Source organism: Magnolia sinica, chromosome 9 (assembly GCF_029962835.1).
Source record: "Magnolia sinica isolate HGM2019 chromosome 9, MsV1, whole genome shotgun sequence".
Taxonomy (NCBI): domain Eukaryota; kingdom Viridiplantae; phylum Streptophyta; class Magnoliopsida; order Magnoliales; family Magnoliaceae; genus Magnolia; species Magnolia sinica.
In genome coordinates this window covers 72,917,694-72,938,744 of record NC_080581.1, presented here as the reverse complement: position 1 = coordinate 72,938,744, position 21,051 = coordinate 72,917,694, and the positions used below count along the sequence as shown (strand labels likewise).

Sequence of the window (21,051 nt, the reverse complement as noted above, 5' to 3'; positions counted from 1 at the left end):
ACAAATCGAAAATTGAAGGAAAGGGAAAAATGGAAATACACCAAAATTCAAAATTTTAACCAATGATTAAAGTATAAAGATGGATCAAATTTAAAATCAATCAAACCAAAATTCAAATTATGTTAATTTATCCAACCCCTTAAATTGAATAGAAAAATTGGTGGATAAACTAAAAACGGCAAACTAGAAAATCCTTTGGCCTTCCCAATTTATTGTTTCAAACCCCTTTTTAAATTTTAGATAAAAAAAATGGAAGGTATATACTAATTGAAACTTGAAACAATGTTTTAACCCAACCAAAAATTTTGGTCCCATAAAAGTATTGGTTTCAAATGGATCTTTTTTTTACCCTTTTCCGGTTTTATACAAAAATGAGGATTTCCCGTTAAAGAACCAATTCGGAAACAATTTTAAATGAAATCCAACCATTAAAATTTTTTCCCTAGGTGTGGCGCACCTAAATCAAGTATTCTGAAACTGTGAGGATATTGCTATATACATCAAGAATTGGAATTTGGTAAAAATAACAAGTGGGGCCCCGGGACCGGAATTTAAATGGTGGGGAAATCCCAACCACCATTGGGCTGGTTTGGGGATACCAAGTTTTACCCTTTATTTTTAAGTGGCCCAAGAATTTAAAAAATGGGGTGAATGGAAATTTGGAAGAAACAAAATTTATAAGGGGGCCCACGAGAAATTTTGTCCTTCAAGGGTGGGGAAAGGATTGGAAAGCCAATGGGGCTGGTTGTTGGGGAGAGGAAAAGCCAACATTAAAAAAAGGGGGAAAAACCAGTTTAAAAAAAACCGGGTTTTTCTTCTTGGTTTTTCGAAAAGGAAAAAAAGTTGAAAGGGGGCCCAGAAAAGGGGGGTTTTTGTCCTTCAAACGGGTGTGAAAGGTGTAAAGCAATTGGGTAAAAGTTTGTTTTAAAAAAGGGGAAAAGGGCAACAGTGAAAAGGAGGGAGAGAAAAAACAAACAGTTGAAAGGGAGAGGAAAAGCAGCAGGAGTTTTCGTCTTCTGTTTTTCGAAAATGGAAAGAGGAAAGTGAGGGAGAGGAAAAGCAACGGCAGTAAAAAGGAGGGGTAGTTTCGTCCTCAAAGTCGCTGTCCGCACGTGCTAGTCTAACTTGGTAACTTAAGTTTGTCTTCTTTCATAAAAACCGCTGGGTAAAAGGTTTTGTCTACAGTGGTCATTTTCTCGAGGGAGAGGGAGCGAAACGTTGCTCTAAGGTTCCGTTATTCATGGTGCTTCATCCTCAGCCGTTCGTGGGGGCAGTGTCTCCTTCACAAGGTATGGGTTTTTCAGGAGTGGTAACGGACCGGGTTAGTCTGTTGGATTTCATCGGGTCCATGTGGGGCTAGGCAAGTGATATGAGACCGTGCCAGGTTCTTGCAAAATTTTCCAAGTGAGAAGAATCCTATTTATATTATTTTAATGGGCGGTCTTGGGGTTATAGCAGAAGAACCGGTACAAAATCCAAAACGGGTTATCTTTTTACCTGTTTGGATCGGCTCCGGCAAGTCCAGACCCGGCCCATTGCCACCCAAACCATTTTTGTAACTTTGAATAATCTTTACATGCTTAGTGAAAAAGGCATCTGGTTGATTACTAAAACTTATAATAATCCTAGTTGCATTTGGTTGCTTGCTTAGATAGTCCTGTCAATCGAGCTGAACTGTTGATAAAGTCGAGAACACACGGTGATACTATGCAAAAATCACATTCGTCGTAGCCATTGCTTATGATGGTCACTGACAAGTAGATTAGTCAAATTGTTTATTGGACTTATTTTTTGTTAATGATCATGACCGTCCATATTATTAGTGGCTAACGAATGGTTATTATGATAGTTACTTGGAATGGTGTGAGGTGTACCTGGTATCATATGAAATCTATGTTGGACCAAATGGACAGTCTAGATTGATAGGCTGGGCTATCCAAGGGAAACGGATTGGCTACTCCCCCTGACACCAGCCAATGGCTGGTGGTCGGTGCCATGTGGGCCCCACGGCCCCACCATGATGTATGTGTTTCATCCATGCCGTCCATCTATTTTTACAGATCATTTTACGGTATGAGTTCAAAAAGGTGGTATATCCAAATCTCAAGTGGACCTCATTACAGGAAACAGTGTTGAATGAAGGTTGACCATTAAAAACATTTTGGGGGCCATAAAAGTTTTGGATCAAGCTGATCTTTGTTTTTTCTCTTCATCTGGGTCTGTATGACCTAATCAACAGATTGGATGTCAAATAAACAGTATAGCGGGCCTTAGGAGGATTTTAACGGTGGATATCCAATCATTATTGTTTTCATGTGGTGTGATCGACCTGAGATTTATATCCCTCTCATTTTTGGGATCTAGCCATAAAATGATCTGTAAAAATGGATGAAACACATACATCATGGTGGGGCCCACAGAGCACCGACCATCAGCCACGGAGCTGATGGCAGGGGAAGTAGCCAATCCGTTTCCCCCCTCCCTATGATGACGATTTCCCTACATTAATTGCTTGAGTAGACATTCTCTGCCTACTTCGCTCCCCCGTCACACGTGCGGCATCTGAGCTGTTCATCTGGCCTCTCCCACTCTTTGCATGCCACGTGCGGGAACCATGACCGTCTGATCATCTGTTGGGGGACAGGTGCATATGTAGACCGTTTGTCATTCCACTTTTAATGATGTATGTGTTTCATCCATTCCGTCCACCCATTCTTCCATATCAATTTATGATATGAGCCCAAAAATTAGTTTGATCCAGATCTCAAGTGGACTGCACAGTGTTGATTGAATGCCCACCATTAAAAACTTATTGGGGCCACACAAGTTTTGGATCAAGTTGTGGTCTACATGATATTTGACTCAAATGGATGGACGGTTTGGATATAAAACATACCTCATGATTAGACCCATAGAATTTGCTGACGTCAATACACCAGCTATATAGCTGGTGTGTTGTACACCAGCCAATTTCCTTCATAGGGAGGGGTACTTGTCTCGATGGCCACCGAATGCATGCATTAAATAACAGGTGTAATCTCATTATGAGATCTCTTCTGCAACTTCACCCCATTCTCTCTCCTCAACATCCGCCCTGAGGTTTCGTTCTATACATCTCGACGTATTATAATTATACGTCGCAAGTTTTGATATTTCAATTTTCATGCGTATTTCCAGTTTCCGAACTGTTTATACGATGTTTCTCACATTGGAATGATGAGCTGCAGGAAACAAAAACTTTAAATTGGAACATTTTGACCTTGGATTGTTTCTCTTTTCATTTGAACATGAATGATATCTTTAGTTATTATTATTATTTTTTTAATGGACATATCTCATAATGAGTTATTCCTATCTTTTAAATGGTTCGGATCATTGAAGATGATATCTATTCAACGGATAAAGTCTTGAAGTTTCCTGCCATAGTACATTAAGATGGATCCTAGCACAGGGGTTATATGATGCTCAGGTAGCGTACATCGCTTGATATGCAGATGCTGAAAAATAACGTACATCGCAGACTCACAATCTAATACTCAGATCTGCTGAGCAATCTTAACCTTTGATTCTCTAATAGTTAGTTGAGATAGAGCCTTGGATTAATTTTTAACCCTCAAATTAAACATGGAACAAGCACATTTTCAAATCTTCCAATAACCATAAATTTTCCTCCGTGGGACATCTAAACTGGGACCCATAATATGGACGGACTGATTTGATTTACTATATGCCAGGTATGCACCGAACCGTGCCGTGCCCAATCCGATCCGACTCGGTTTTCCTGACTTAGTTGGACTCGGATCGGATCAGGCCATGTACAATTCGGAACGGTTCAAGTCAGGTGACCCAGACTCAGTACCGAACGGATCGAGTTCGGGTCAGGCCAATGAGATTTCGGATAGGATCAAGTTGGAACCAATCCGATCCGACTCGGTCCGATGCCCAACTCTACTTGGTCATCATATTTGTAGTGTTAGAGTTCCTATCATACCTTTTAGTGTTATAAGTCTTAGGCTCCATTTGGTCATTACATCAATCTTTATGAATATAATTTTTTTCTCAAACCAAATGGAGCTTAAGCCCTTTTTTAACTCTGCCAATGCAAGTTCTTGCATTGCCGGTCCCAAGCCCGGGTAAAGGAGGAGGGAGAAGGGAGTCACGGTGAGTTGTGTCCTTTTCTTCCACATTTCTTTAATGCAATAGTGCTAGCAACAATTTGATTGGCCCACTTCTTATTCTCTGCTAGCAACAAAGTACTTTTGGCTAGGTAGGATGTCAGTTTACTATAGACTAGTTCACCATAAACACTGTCAAATATTCCTGCTTTGACTGTAGACTAGTTCATTATAAACACTATGAATTCTTTTCTACTATGCCAGTTTTATATTCTGTAATGTTGCGTTTCTACAATTTGTTTTCTATGGTAGGATGCTTTCACTGAAGCGGTTAAGGCTCAGGTCAAGGTGCTCTAGCTCGCTTAATCTAGACCATCTTTTGAGACCTGATATGAACAAAAGATCTCAGAGAAGTAATGATTTTAAAGACACTGACAAGACCTACACTTCCATCCAAGATAGGAGCTCAAGTTGCAAACTTCGTTCTTTGAAGCTTGTCCTAGTTGTTATTGTATGTGGCACTTTCAAGACACTCCTCCACTCTCCAGGAGTGTATGACAATGAGCATTTCTCACCTACTGGTTCGCAATATGTTCTACTTTCTCATTTACAGCTTAGCATTTGAGCATGTCCAGGTTTTTGGGTTTTGTCAAGGATGATGAAAATACCTAATTGCCTTCTAAGAACTGTATAAACATTTTCTTCTTTCTTCTTTTGAATCAACATTTATGGAATATCCTTGTTATTTTCATGAAAGACTACATTGAAATGTCTATGGAATTTTGGATATTTTGGAGATAAAGAAAACCCCTTGCTATTTCTTATGTAACATACGTTTGGATTCTCAATTGAAATGAAGTACAATAATCTGGTTCGAGGACGAAATTCGCAAGCTAAGTGAACAACGCTTCATGCCAGTGGAATTTTTGTAACTTCTTCATTTTGAAGGTCCATCCTTATAACTAACATGTTAGTACCTTTGAATTTGCCAAGAAAATGAGATTGCTTGTTTATCAATTTTACATTGTTATTAATGTTATTTATGATGATGAATTCAAGTGGAGCATTTTCATTTTGGAAAATTGTGCTCAGATTTGACATTTTCTTCTTTTGTTTTCAGGAGAGCTTAGCTTTCATGTTTGAGATGGTTCATCTACATGAGGATGCACTACGCGTGAATATGTTAGGGTAATTGTCTTCTCGTTTTGGCCCATCCAGAGTTTATGATTGTAACTATAGATTGAGTCAATGCTGTATGTTGGGTTGGAAAAATGCTTGAACCTAAGTAGGTTATTTTCCTTTGTGTACCGTACTGGTGGATTAGTTGTAAATTTGACTTTTAGCTAACGTGTATGTAATCTTTATATGGTCATTTAGCTGACAGAGTGTAATGCCGGTTTTATGTGCTACTTTGTAATCCTGAAATAATAATCTCCCATATGACCACCAGGTTGAAGTTCTCTTCTCGATCCTTAATGCCGTGCTTGAATTATTTCTTTGCACTACAAGAAATCGGGCCTTAGTTGACCGATGGGGTTACCCTTTGCCGGCGGCCAGTTTTAACGGCCACGGGGCAAAGGGTCCCTATATTATATATATAAAAAAACCCTATGTGTCAACTCTCTCTCTCTACCTATAGCTCTCCCTCTCCCTCTCCCTCCCTCTCTCTGTCGCTCCCTCTCCCTCTCCCTCTCCCTCTCTCTCTTTGCCTCTCCTTCTCCGCTATACGCCTCTCCCCGCCCCGGAGTCTCTCTCTGCCTCTCCCTCTCTGCTCGCACTCCCTCATGCTCTCTCTCTCTCTCTCTCTCTCTCTCTCTCTCTCTCTCTCTCTCTCTCTCTGTCTCTCTGTCTCTCTTGAAACCAGAAAAACCCTAACGCCCCTCCCCCCACACAAAATCCTGATCTATTTCTCTCTCTCTCTCTCTCTCTCTCTCTCTCTCTCTCTCTCTCTCTCTCTCTCTCTCTCTCTCTCTCTCTCTCTCTCTCTCTCTCCTCGGTTGTCAGCCCCTATTTACCTTCTGCCTCTGTTATCTCGAGAAGATGAGAGAGATCCTCCACATCCAAGGAGGGCAATGTGGCAATCAGATCGGGGCCTTATGGGAGATGATCTGCGACGAGCATGGCATGGACCCCATCGACATGTACAACGGCAACTCCGATCTCCATATCGAGTGCATCAACATCTACTTGGGGTTTTTCTTTTTCTAATTTTATATTTTTTAGTGTATAGTTAGCGTCTGGGGTCCACATTATGGTGATTTGGATTGTTGTTATGGTCGGGCCCTTTGGTGGACGGGTGATACATCCCCAAAGTGCTCTTGCAAGATGAAAGTACAATCTTGCATTTGTGTTGTTCATCAAACGGGTCGCACTGTGCTTGTGCTAAGAGCCCAAAAATCTTGTTGGTGGGTGCCGTTCCTTCTTATTATGGCTGCTGCCATTGGGATTGTTTCATATCTCCCTGTTGGCCTCCCTCACCGTGAAATCCTCTCCATTGCTTATGCTGTAGCCAATTTCACCACTTTCACATTGGGGATGGCCTTTCTTTTCCCCTACATCCTATTTCCACATGTGCCCATGTCATTCCTTGTGGCAAATCAATGGTTTGGATCACTGAACCATGGGCCCCATGACATGGAGGTTCTGGATTTGTTGTTAAATAGATAATTCTGCCTCTCTCTCTCTTTTTATTTACATGCATTAGATTTTGACACAGTTTGTGTTTTCTTGGTTTCTAGTTTGATTGTGGAATACATCCAGCTTACTCGGGAATGGCTGCTTTGCCTTACTTTGACGAGATTGATCCGTCCACAATCGACGTGCTTCTTGTTACACAGTAAGTATAGAATCTGTTCTGGTTATTCCTTCAATAGATATCTTGATACGCATTGCTTACTACATTCTGAGTTAAATTCGGAAGACAATGTAGGAATGAGCTGAAAACTAAGAAAAAATAGTGAAATTGATTGGTTTGTTGTTTAAAGAGATGTTGAGGAACATTTTGAAGTGTCCGTTATCTACTTGGTCCGAATGATTGACATGTTTCCTGGGGTTTAGATTGCCTGATGATTCAGTTAATTGTCTAGCGATCACTTGTCGTGAACTTCCAATTGATTTGAGACTGCCCAAATTAGTTGTGTTGTATGGTATAGACTGTTAAGGTCAGCTTGTTAATCCTTAGGGGTGTGTTTGGATGCAGTTCTTAATTTGATAATAAAGTGGAAACAGTCAAGTTGTAATCTACTTAACGTTCAAGTTCATGATTTGAGCTCCAAAATGCAAATATGTTACTTTGAAGTTGGACTAAGTAGAAACATAGCTGCAACTTCATAACTACTTTTCCACGGTGAATACTGGCAACATTGATTTTTTAAATAACAAAAATCTTTTCAAAAGAATGTTTGCAATTTAATTCCCTTGTGCATTCAAACAAAACCTAAAGCAGTGTCGATCAGCCTTTTTTTTTTTTTTTTTTAAAGGAAAGATGATGGCAATTTATTTTTGTTGTGGTGATTCCATTTTTTTTAAAAAAAAAAAAAATTTAATTTTGTAGCGGATGAGTCATCCGAGTCATTCCAGTCACTAGGCTGATACAGACCGAGAGCGACCAATAGGGAACCAATTTGGACAAGTCCTGTTTTGTTATGAAACGAGTCACTAGGCTAATAAAGAACGGAACCAACCAATAGGGAACCGATACAAACAATTTGGGGCAAATTGTTCCAGCCCCCTTGCAAGTCGCACTCCAAAACCACTATTTAATCCAAAATACCATGCGATCATTGCATTTGCAATTGATGCCCCTTTTTTGGGGGGCACCCATTACCTTGTAATTCATATACTTAACAATGAAGTAAGTTGTTTATTGAATAAATGAAAATATAGTTCTCTTGTTAAAATTTTCTTCCCATCACAGCGTTCCTTTCTGCGACTTTATTCATTATTTCAGCGTTCCTGTACTATATCATTTAATTATTGTTGCTGCCAATTTTTAATATAGGGAGTTTCTTTTAGACCTACTTCAAACAAAGAGAGATGGGAGCTTTTGTCCTTATTTTGGTAGTAGCCAGATTAAACCAGAGTTGTCTGCATGTGGTCATGCCATATTGTTTGCGCTTATTATGATCATCTGACTTCTATTAGATGGAGCAACAATAGCCATAATTTCTTTTATTTATGTTGTAGTTCTTTTGTTTATTTCTGCACAAGTATTTGTTTGTGCTTATCATGATCATCTGATTTCTATTAGATGGAGCAACAACATAGCTACAAGTTTGTACTAGTTTTCATCAGTAGTTCCTTCAAAAACAGGGTGAAGAAATTTTTTCTCTAGATTTGGTTTTCAGAATTGAAAACCCGACTACACTTCGGATCGAGTATCCAATAAATATAGTTCTCCCTAATGTACTTGAACATGGGATGTGAATTTATGCAGTCTTTAAAGCATACATCATAGCTTCCAGTGAAACTGTATTAGCTTTCATTTGTTTTTGTATTTGGTGGTTGATTTTTGATGGGGTCAGCATGTTCCTACTTCCCACCATGACACTTTTAATAGCAATTAGGAAAAGTTTAATTATCCATGGAGTAATCCTTCCTCTATAGGGTTGTGAACTTGTTTATTTCGTTCATTAATCAATTTCGAATTTTATAGAATTTATTTTCTATTTTGCTTGCTTTCTTTCTCGTGGATTCGAGGAGCTTCTGTGAGGAGTCCAGAGAAGTTCCGTGGATTCGGAATAGTTATCCTTTTGAGGGAGACGGTGCTCGACCTCATCACATTCATCCCTGCGTCTAATAGTATCTAGCATGTCCCATAGTATGATTTTAGACTTGCATGGACTTGCCTGAAATAAGTTCCTGGAAACCATGTCCATAACATTTGGCAACACTGCATGACTTTAGCAGTCCCCTAGTAATATGCATGGGTCCCACATGAAATATGCATTGCTTTTAGTTAAATAGTCGATTAGCAGAGGTGATGTTCACCAAAGTGGGATAATTAGAAAGGACACATGAGGATAAATTTTCTCCTTTTTTTATTCTTCGAAAATTTCATCATGATGAATCTTTGAAAAAAAAATCTGCTCTTTTTATAAATTCATTTTTTTTGGTGATCTTGTATGGTCTGGTTTGACCAAACCAATGAACTTGCCAATCCATTGACTGGTCCTGCTTTGAAGACACTTATTTTTTTATGCATGTCTACCATATATCTTGGTTGTTGTCTTTCTAGAAAAATAAAGGCACTTTCGTTGCTATTTTTTTTTTCTTGGTTGCCATTCTTGCATCATAGACAATTCTAAATTCTTTTCTCATTTATTCTTGAACTAAACTCCCTAACTATTATTGCTCTCTCTCTCTCTCTCTCTCTCTCTCTCTCTCTCTCTCTCTCTCTCTTAAATAACTTTTATAGGCTTATATTAAATTTGGTTCTGTTTTGTGCAGCATTTCAAAAAGTAGTATGTATTAGTTGCAGGAGCCATGGCTGAGATTATTTTTCTTCTCGTGCTTCGATCATGACGACCAAAAGTTATGGAATGAAGGTCCACATGAGTATGTGCGAAAAGGTTATGGTGAGTTTTAAAATCCTTCGCACCATGTAAATTAAGATTATTGTTTTGCTTATAAGTTTCAATTTTAATTTTGTAACCGATAAAAGCTCCTCATTTCAATTGGCAAAGAAAAAGGCTTCTTAATCATCGTGCTTTAGTGCATAAATCATTGAAGACTTATATAGCCCTTGAGCAGACAAAATATCAAATAAATTTGAAGATGGATGATGAGGATCTTGAGTAGGATCTAAGATCACAGTCTGATCTTGTAATATCCCAAGTAAATTTTGGTGGTATAATTTATTTATTTGGTTGTTCATTTTTTTAAAAGAATTCTCCTAAAAATATTAAAACTTGATACTAGTAACTATGATAGGATAACACTTTCCTTGGGTGAACCCTACATCACATTGTCATATATCTCTTATAACTTTTTAACCACTCATTCGATTGATGAACTATCCGTACACTTGCTTATTCATATTTTAAGGAACCCAACCACCTGTTTATTTTTTTTTCAATCTTAAATTCTAAATATTTTTTTATATAAATCAAGGGCCACAATTGCATAAGTCCACTTAACCGAATTCCTAACTTTAAGACTATGATATAATTTTCATAACTAAGATTCTTATCAGGTTAGATTTCATTAAACGTGATCATACATATCACAGGACCAATACCATAATTATGATTCAAATGGTATATGTTAAAAACGACATATATCTTTTAAATATTTTGTCCGATCGTAAAACCCTCCGTACATTTACCTTGAAATCACTAGATATATATTACATTCCATCTATAGGATTTTTGGACATCTCTATCATACCAAACAAAAGTCATATGATCAGATCCACCCATTTTTGGGACGCGAACAAATAGTTCGACATGACTATTATGATTCTTATATTTTTCTATAGAAACCATACCAATGAATTAAAATTCTAACAACTACAACTCGATCAATTTGGGCGCCAAGTAATCCCAAAATAAATACCCACATATACAGACCTTTCTCAAAAACTACTTTCTAGAGGCCCTGTCAACAAAACCGTTTGGACATTTTGTAAATGGCTATATGAGAATTCCAATCTTCTATTTTGTTTTCCAAAAATGTCCATCCAGTGGGTACTTATCAAAATCTGACGGTAGAGATCACCCATGTTCAGTGACCCAATTACAAAATTGAATTCATCATTACGTAGCGCTTAAAAACCCTTAACTGGGAATTCGTTCATCTTCAAAATGCAAGGTCCATCATCAATCCAAAACATCTAAGAGTGTAGATGCCCATGCACATAGACTATTCTTAAAGCCATATTTGCACATGCCCATTTATATCCGAACTTATACCAAGACCTATTCACCTAATTTAAACCAAAATCCCTAAATTTCTACACTTAGATCCATTATCTCACCATCCATTGCAAATATGGATCATAACTCTCAAGTGGTCCATCTAAAAACTAACATTAATGGTTCATCATGAAGGTCTTGTTATGCCCAACGCTCTTATTGGTCGGTTCTGAGAAAATATCTCTTACTAGAAAATTAGACCCACAAATCAATGGTGATCTAGGCTTAGAAAGTCAGTTCCGATTTTATATTTTAAAAGAATGTGTGTACACTTATATTATTTCACCCTGTACATCACACAACAAACTCTTATACTTTAAACCATCCATGAAATCATCTGTACACAAACTTCGTCTCCTGTCAAGGAACCTAGTGGACCATACACTTCTCATTTACAAAATCATCCAACCGCTCATCATTCATTTTTTGTTATTATCATAGATCGTCTTATCTATTCAATCGATCATCGAACCAACGGTACACATTATACAACTTCAAAAATCATAAAACCTTACCGGTTTAGTTTTAGTATGAGGGGTCATATTTCATATCAAATATGTGGTTCATACCAAACTTTGGATAATTTTCAATATATATGAAATCCATAACTCACTTGCGTTTTATCTAGCAATGAAAAAAAAAAACGTGAAGATGAAAAATCACGTGTGAAACCTCCCATGCATTAACATAAAGTGGGACCCACCTTATAATATAAAAGAGAAGAGGGGAGACGTAAGTGACATCTCACTACCAAGCAGGAGAGAGAGAGAGAGAGAGAGAGAGAGAGAGAGAGAGAGGAAAGAGAAAAATGAAGAAAGAAAAGGAGGAAAGAGAAAAAGGAAATATATATATATATATATACTTTTTCTTTTTATAAAAAAGTGAGTTTTCTCTCACTTGATATTTATGAAAACTTTATATAATTTAATTTAATTCATTTTATTTGTTAATTCAATTGTACTTATAATACAAAATTGCCATCTTGGATGTACTTTTTAATTTGACGTAATTACTTACACTGCTTCTTAAAATGTTGTTAAATTATTATTTTTGTTATTGCTTTAATATGATTTCATTGAAGTTATATAGTCTTATTGTTAATCCTATCTTTAAAAAAAAAAATTTATTTATTTGCATTTAGATTTTGTTTTGTTAAAAGTTATTGCAAAATCTTGAGTTTATATATATATTTTTTTGTAGATCTTAAATCGTATAAATCATGTTGCATGCTTATCTTTTTAATCAAGATTTAATAAATCACGTTGCATGTTTATTTTTACTTTGTATTTTAACCATGATCTAATAGATTATGTTGAATGTTTATTTTATTTTTTATGTAAAATTTTAATTATCTACATACAATTTACATTGATTGAAAATTTTGTTTTTAGTTTATTAAATCATGTACATCAAGTATTATGGATTGACCGAAGAATAGTAGTCATTGAAGATATTTAGAAATATTTGACTTATGCAATATTAAAATCATGCATCATTAAAATAGTTATGAAACACCAGAAAATAGGAGAGGCGATCAAGTCCTCTGAGTTGAAAATCTCTAAAGCGTAAATAGGTGGGGCGATCAAGACCCTTGGGTTGAAAGTCCCAGAAACCCAATTGGCACCTTTTGGAACCTCTACCGTACCCTTTGAGTGGGTGAGCATGTCAGGATTGCAAAAGGTTCCCACTGTCAGGTTCGGTAGGGTAATAGTCTGACCAGCTAACATACAAATGGGTCCCTCACCAAGTGCCCTTTGGATGGGTGAGCATGTCATGCAAGAGGTTCCCATTGCCAGGCTAGGTGTTGTATTGGCGCGAGTGTTGGCCAACCGGTGTAAACTGGCCCTCGTGTTAAAAAGAATAAACCACACCTTTATCATGGAGTATAGTATATGTTGATTTCATGCATTCATATTTCTTTGAATTTACATTGAAATTTTGTGTTTATTAAATCTCCCCATTTGTTGTTTTACCTAAATAGGTATTGTATCTTTTAATACTTGTATTCATGTTATATGAGGTTATTTTGAAACCTATGTTGAGATTACTCACTAGGCTTCACAGCTTACCCTATTGGGATTTTAAAATTTCAGGATCGGGATCACATGGAGGAGCTTAAAGAGATTTTCTCTTATTTATTTTTGTTTCTTTACCATTTTCTAAATAAGTGTAATGAACATTTAGTAAGATAACATTATGATGACATGTGTTTGATGGTAATCTTGAATAGTCAAAACATGGACATGTTATTCTTCCTTAAATAAATGTTCGATTATAAAAATTTTGGATTGTTATATTTTATGAGTGAAATCATTTTATCAATATATGTGTGGATTATGAAGTGTAAACATACAAAACATAAGTCATGCCTGCGGGTACGGAATCGGGGTCGAATATACCCAGGTGCCGGATTTCGGGGCGTGACAGATCTGCTTCCTTTCCAGAATATTCATCAAGGTTATCCATGTGAAACTTTGGAGGAAAATACCTACTCAGGCGTATCTTTGAAGTTGGTATCGGATTCCTAATAATAACTCAATCTCCATCTGTCATATTTAATGTTTTCATGGTGCTTGATTAAACTGGATGTTTGCAATTCAAAAATTGTTACTTAATGCTGTATCTAGTTTGAACAAGAAACATCGATTGATCAATCTAATTTGGTGCGAAATACCATTGAGTTATCATTCAAAAATTGTTACTTAAATGTTTTATGTTGTTTCCACTTTCTGAAATCATGTTCTACATGGTGTGCAACTGAATTAGTGCGTCTCTGTTATTTTTCAATTGTTTATGATCTGTTATCAATTTGTTGATAAACCAAATGCACAGAGTCACTTGGCTGCAGTGATTAGTCCCCCCCCTCCCCCTCGTCCTTTTTTTTTTTTGGGAACAGAAATGCTTTCAAAATGAGCTGACATTGTTAGAAAAGGTTCGGCATCCTAATGTGGTTCAGTTTGTGGGAGCTGTTACTCAGAATATACCCATGATGATTGTTTCAGAGTACCATCCAAAAGTAAGCATCTTTGCATTCATACGGAAATTTTCTAATAGCACACTTGGTTGCTACAGTCTGCTATAAAAGTTTGGTTGTCTGATTTGTGATCTAAATTTTTTTATTTCTTTGAGTTGTCCCATAATTCCATTCTATTGCAGTTTCGCCATACATTCTACTTGTTTACATCGGTGTTGATAATACATATGGCATCACTTAAAATATTATTTTGAAGACTGCATTGTCTAGGTAACATTTATGTATGTCATTAAACCATATTGATATTTGGCCACCAACTGATTGTTTTTTAATTGAAGATGATGTGGTTTTCACTGACTTTGTTGGTGACAGCAAGTAATCAAATGCTGTATTGCTTTTCCCTTAGTTTTCTTTTCTTTTGTGGGGACCTATGATACCACCAAACCCACAAGATCTGACAGTGATGTATAGCTTCATCCACAATTGGGTCAGCAATTTGGACAATCTGGATTTCTGAACAGCTAAAAGTTGTAATTTATCAGATATGTGTATCATTACAAGCTATGTAGTAGATAGTATCAGATTTTCTATTACTGTATTTCTTTCATACTTTCTTTACAGAGATATTATACAAATATATAGGGAGACTAGCAACCCTATTCTCGGCTATATATACATATTGTACAATCACGAATATAATCTTTCTGATTTTCTCTTAATTGACAACCATTGATTGATTTGACAACTCACACCAATACTCAATTGGAAGCATCCAAATCTTCAATGCGCAACTTGTTTAGTGAGTTGTAGAAATCCTTGCTTGATACTGCCTTTGTAAGAATATCTGCCAGTTGGTCTTCGGACTTCACGAATGGAAACTAAATTATTTTAGCTTCGAGATTTTCTTTGATAAAGTGTCTGTCAACCTCCACGTGTTTGGTACGATCATGCTGGATCGGATTATGAGCAATGGCGATAGCTGCCTTATTATCGCAAAAGAGGTCCATCTCAGATGTAGGAGCAAACTCAATTTCGGTTAGAAGTTTTTTGAGCCACAGGAGTTCACAAAGTCTTTTAGCCATTCCACGGAACTCTGCTTCAGCACTTGATAATGCCACCACTTTTTGCTTCTTACTTCTCCATGTAACAAGATTCCCTCCAACAAATATGAAGTATCCTGAGGTGGATCTTCTGTCTGTGGTATTCCCCGCCCAATCTGCATCTGTATAACCATTAACTTTGAAATGTTTATTTTTCGAAAACATAAGCCCTTTTCCTGAAGAGGATTTTAAGTATCGTAAAATTCGGATCACCGCCTCCATATAATCCTTACTAGGTTGATGCGTGAATTGACTTACTACAGTCACTGCGTAGGTAATATCTGGACGAGTATGGGAGAGGTAAATAAGTTTACCAACTAATCTCTGGTACCTTCCTTTGTCCGTTGGCGTTTGTCTTGGATATTCTCCGAGCTTGTGGTTCTGAATGATTGGAGTGTCTGCTAGCTTACAATCCAACATTTCAACCTCACATAGTAAGTCTAATATATATTTTCGCTGAGAAAGAAATATACCTCGCCTTGATCTAGCAACCTCTATTCTCAGGAAATATTTGAGTCCTCTTAGATTTTTCATCTCGAACTCGGCCGCCAATTGTTTCTGAAGCTTAGCGATTTCCTCCTTATCATCCCCTGTGAAGATCATATCATCGACATATACAATTAAAGTTGTTACCTTGCCCCGTTGGTGCTTTAAAAATAATGTATGATCTGAATTACTTTGGTGGAAGCCATACTTCTTCATTGCTAGACAGAACTTTCCAAACCATGCTCGAGGTGATTGTTTTAACCCATATAGTGCTCGCTGCAATTTGCACACAACTTCAGCTTTTGAAGATGTTGTGTAGCCTGGAGGAGTATCCGTGTAGACTTCCTCTTCAAGATCACCATGGAGAAATGCGTTCTTTACATCAAACTGGTGCAATGACCAGTCCAAGTTAGCTGCGAGAGATAATAGGACCACCCTGACTGTATTTAACTTGGTTACCGGCGAAAAAGTTTCTTAATAATCTACGCCATATGTCTGAGTGTATCCCTTTGCGACTAGCCTTGCCTTGTATCGTTATATAGATCTATCTGCCTTGTGTTTAATAGAGAAGACCCATTTGCACCCGACTGTTTTTTTTTTTTTTTTCCTTTGGGCAATGGAACCAAGGTCCATGTTTGATTCTTTAGTGGTGCTCCCATTTCTTCCTCTATTGCCTGTGTCCACTTAGGATCAGCTAAAGCTTTTTGAATTGTAGTGGGAATATGACATGCGGATAGCTCGTGTGAGAATGTCTTGAAAGGTTCAGGTAGCTTTTCGGTGGAAACATAGTTGGCAATTGGATACCTCGACCTTCTTTCCTCGATGTCTAGAGAGTATCTGTTTGGTGGCTTGCCACGGTTATGCCTGAAAGGTAAGGTATATCCAGCAGATGTATCTATGGTATTCATAAATGAGGGTGTAGTGAAATTGCTTTCCTTAGGAATATTCCCAAGAGATAGGTCTGCAGGCACTGAGAGATGGGAGGATTCAGGTTTTTCTCCTGATGATGTGAGCTCAGTTGCCGAAGGCCCTCTAGATTCAGAGGATATGTTAGGCCCTGAAGATGTATTTGTTGATTCCTCGCTAATTATTGGTGTGTCATTCCGATCTTCAAGTCAATCAAAACTCAGCCAATTCAACTCTTCATCTAGTGTCTCCCCTTGAAGAGAAGAAGTGGATGCCGAAGAAGGATAGAACGGTTCGGATTCCAGAAAGGTGACATCCATAGTCACATAGGTACGCTTGGTAGCAAGATCATAGCAGCGGTAGCCTTTTTGATGCGTAGCATAGCCTAAGAAGAGACACCGAAGGGCACATGGGTCAAGTTTAGTGCGCTGGTTCTTAGGGAGGTGCATATACTCCACACACCCAAATATGCGAGGAGGGAGCATTAGGGCTGTAGGTAGAGAGACCGAGGCTGACAGAGACTGTAATGAGGTCTGAAAATGTAATATTTTGAAAGGAAGACGATTGATTAAATGTACGGCAGTGGTAATAGCATCGAGCCAATGTCGTGTGGGAACATGAGCGCCTAGAAGGAGAGCCCGAGCAGTCTCAAGAATATGTCGATTCTTCTGTTCAGCGACTTCATTTTGTTGAGGGGTCTGGGGACATGAGGTCTCGTGAATAAGACCATGTTGTTGAAAATAAGAATGAAAGTGGTGATTAACATATTCACCACCATTGTCAGATCGGAAAATCCGAATCTGAGCGGAAAACTGGGTCTGAACCATAACATGAAATGACTGAAAGATACGAAACACTCCATCCTTATGTTTCATCAAATATAGTCAGGTCATCCGGGTGCAATCATCAACAAATATCACAAACCACCGTACATTAGATATAGTAGATAAAGGAGAGGGTCCCCATACATCAGAATGAATCAAAGCAAAAGGTGTATCACTTTTAGTCATACTTAATGGATAAATAGCACGATGACTTTTGGCTAAAATACAAATATCACAATGAAAATCAGAAGTCTCCACATTAGAGAATAAATCAAGAAATAAATGCCATAAATACCCATATGACGGATGTCCCAAATGACGATGCCACAGCCAAATCTGTCGAGCCTTGGAACCAAGTGTAGAAGACACGTGATGCGCATGACCCAAACTGAAATCTTCCATGTAGTATAATCCCCCCCTCTTAGTACCATGCCCAATTATCTCCTTGGTGAGAATATCCTGAATAAGACAAAAATCGGAAAACATTAGCACCACATAATTTAGATCTGTAGTAACTTGGCTAACGGATAATAGTTTGAGAGATAAAGAGGGAACAAGTAGAGTGTTGGGTAAATGAAGAGAGGGTGATAGGGTTACAGATCCGGCTCCTGTGACAGGTGAGGTCACTCCATTGGCATTCACAATGCTGGTGCGCCTTGGAGGTGAGTGATAGGAGAAATTCATGGGATCAAACGTCATATGATCCGTGGCCCCAGAGTCGAGGAGCCAATCACTACTGTCCACATCATGATGACGATTAAGCAAGACATGATAGAGGTTACCTAGATCCGCAGGAGAGAAGTCCGATTTAAGTGAGGCAGTGGGTAGGATAAGAGAGAGATAAGGTTCGGCTGCTGCCACAGCAGCCTTTCCCGCTCCTTTAGCCGTACCGTCTCGTTTTTTCTGGCTTGAAGCTCGTGCCACCAATCGGGGTACCCATGTAATTGGAAGCAGTTTTCACGTGTATGCTTCGTATTGTCACGATGAGAGCATTTGAGACCATCGGATGAGGTACGTGCTTTAGATGAAGATTTCCCAGTATGCTGAGAAGCTGATCCAAACAGTCCAAGCTTTAGGCCTTTCGAAGCAAGCACCGCCCCTGGAGGTGGTTTGTGGTCGCCAGCGTTCATCACCACCTGGCGAAGAGCCTCCCTGCGGACATGGGCATACGCTTGCTCCACGGTGGGAAATGGGTGCATCTGCAACACGTCGCTGCGAATATTGTCCAACCTGTCATCAAGACCATCCAAGAATACATAGACCCGATCTTCTTGGAGAAGATTATTATAACGTTCAATATCGGCCATCGGATTGGGACATCAAAAATTAATCTCATGCCAGAGGCCTTGCAAATAAGTGTAGTATTTTTCCAGGGAGCCACCCGCTTGGCAGAGATGTGAGACGCGCTGTCGGAGATCATAGACTTGAGAGGTATCGCCACCATCAAAATAGGTGGTAGCAACTGAATCCCAAACCATTTTGGCTGTGGGAAATCGAATGAAATTGCCGATTAACGCCAGTTCCATGGAGTTAATCAGCCATCCTTTGACAATGGCATTGTCAGTACGCCATTTTTGGAAGGACAGATCGGTCAGAGATGGCGGAGGTAACTCGCCATTGATGTAGCCCGACTTGTCTTTGCCGGAGATGTACATCTCGACAACTTGGGACCATAAAGCATAGTTGGAACCATCCAACTTGATGCCGATCGGGACAGCCGCAGGTTCAGAAAGCACGGTCGGGGCCTGAGCTTTGGACAGAGCTTCGGCCATTTTTGTGGTGAATATTTGAGAGAGGAGTGTATTATGGTCGATGGAAGAGTCACCGGACTTCGTCGGGGTTTCGGTGTCTCCCATATGTGAAGGTGGCGGCGGAAGGAGGCTATGAACAAGGGTTAGACATAAACCAAGAGCCAGAAATCGACTAGCTCTGATACCATGTCAAATTTTCTATTATTGTATTTCTTTCATACTTTCTTTACAGAGATATTGTACAAATATATAGGGAGATTAACAACCCTATTCTTGGCTATACATAGATATTGTACAATCACGAATATAATCTTTCTGATTTTCTCTTAATTGACAACTCATTGATTGATTTGACAACTCACACCAACAAATAGTTTGTATTTAGAGAATTCTATAAGAATATATGTATCTCGTGTTCTTTGAACTGACTCCGAACATGTCTCATCACATTCTGGAATCAGCCAGCTTGTTTTCACCACATTGCAAAGTGGGACCGCACGGGACTTCCCGACAAATCAACAATTCATTTTTTGGTGATCTTTTTGTTCCATGAACTTTGCACCATTCCTTAGTTTGGTTTTCTTTTTGTTAGTTTCTATACTATGACTTGCATTGATCATTTTGTTTATTATGTGGAAGTTTTTCGGCACTTCTTTCTACTGTAGTTGTTTATCATTGTTATCTTATTCACTTTTCTACGCTAGATGAAAATTGTTGTTTCATGGAAGTAGATTGACAAATTTGCCTTCCATGTGTTGTATTTTGCAGGATTCTGAGCCTATATGATATTAAGGATGAGGATATTGATAGTGTTTTTAATCATTCCCAGCCTTTGCTCTTTATAATTTTGATGAATAACAGTTCGTTATCTGTTTTCTCAGGAAACCTCTCGTTACAAATATCATGTGGATGAACTTACTTTACTACACGTTGCCTTACTTCTCCACCTCTACCTCCACTGCTCTACCCTATGGTTTTTCGTCTACTAAAATTTGAAAGTTCAACTGTTCTGTTTCATTTCCTCAAAGTTGCCACTTGGGTGTAACTGGACTGAACCTGGGTTGTTTTGGTTTTGCTTATTTCAAGCCACACCCATTTACACTTTAATCTTTTGATTTCCTATAGTTTCTGAGTCTTTTCTGTCTTATTTGGATTGAGTTTATCTTGCTTTTACATAAGCTTTGATGGAGATGTGAGTACAGGTTATATATACAGAAGTTTTCTTAATATTTTTGACATGGGTTTCTCTTATCTTCTGATATTTCTACAGTTGATTCAGAATTTCTTTCTTACTTGAATTGGGTTCTTATTTTTCCACAAGTTTTATTCAGATATTATCACAGGCTCACAGCATTTTCCTTAATGTTAGGGACTTGGGTTTTTGCAGTCATTTGATTTCTTGTGCTGTTTTGAAAACATCTCTCTTGCTTTAAACTGGGTTCTTGCATGCTCATAAGCTTTCATGGATATGATACTACTAGTTGTCAGTATAGCAGTTCACTCAGTGTTCTTTATTTGGGTGATAGTAGAATTTTTCATGGAGTGGAAGAGATGTTTGGATGATGAAGAAATAAAACATGAAACCGTTGATAGAAAATCTATGGTTCTAAGTGAGGTTGTTGTTCTTTGTAATGTTTTAATCTCTATTTCCTATTTGGGTTTTCTTGTTTTTGAGATATTGTGAGCAGATTCAAGTTTTGTCGAGTTTCATCGAGTTTTCTTTTTTCAAGTTTTATGAGTTTTGACTAGTCAAGTGGACTGAATCTTGAACAAGTCTTGACTGAATTGTGACTAAATTGATTTTTTTTTTTCCTTCCTTTTTTCAAGTCTGGGTTAAATCTAAAATTTTCTTAACGAAATCATGTGGAAGTTTTCAGAATGCTGCAAGTGGGAACATGTGGTTCCATTGTGTTTCATGATAACTAAAAGTCGTCTTTCTTTTCTTTCTTTCGGATATAAATTCATGTGGAACTTTTTTTTA

General features: G+C 38.1%; 2 protein-coding genes across 4 annotated transcripts in view; both read left to right on the top strand.

Annotated features, from left to right (window-relative positions):
- Positions 1–1,239: 1,239 nt before the first annotated feature.
- Positions 1,240–21,051, top strand: part of LOC131255657 (uncharacterized) — a 106,205-nt gene continuing 86,393 nt past the window's right edge. For all 3 annotated transcript variants that reach the window (XR_009176222.1, XR_009176221.1, XM_058256442.1), the window contains exon 1: positions 1,240–1,289. Coding sequence is in view for 1 of the 3 variants with exons in the window: in XM_058256442.1 (XP_058112425.1) it covers positions 1,241–1,289 (49 nt within the window). In the remaining 2 variants the exon portion in view is untranslated. The remainder of the gene's footprint in view (positions 1,290–21,051) is intronic.
- LOC131255658 (serine/threonine-protein kinase EDR1-like) lies at positions 9,610–20,954 on the top strand. The gene is made up of 3 exons (XM_058256444.1): positions 9,610–9,691; positions 13,926–14,045; positions 19,952–20,954. Exons 1-3 carry the CDS (start codon positions 9,635–9,637, stop codon positions 20,057–20,059), a joined length of 285 nt encoding a protein of 94 aa, XP_058112427.1. The 5' UTR covers positions 9,610–9,634; the 3' UTR covers positions 20,060–20,954.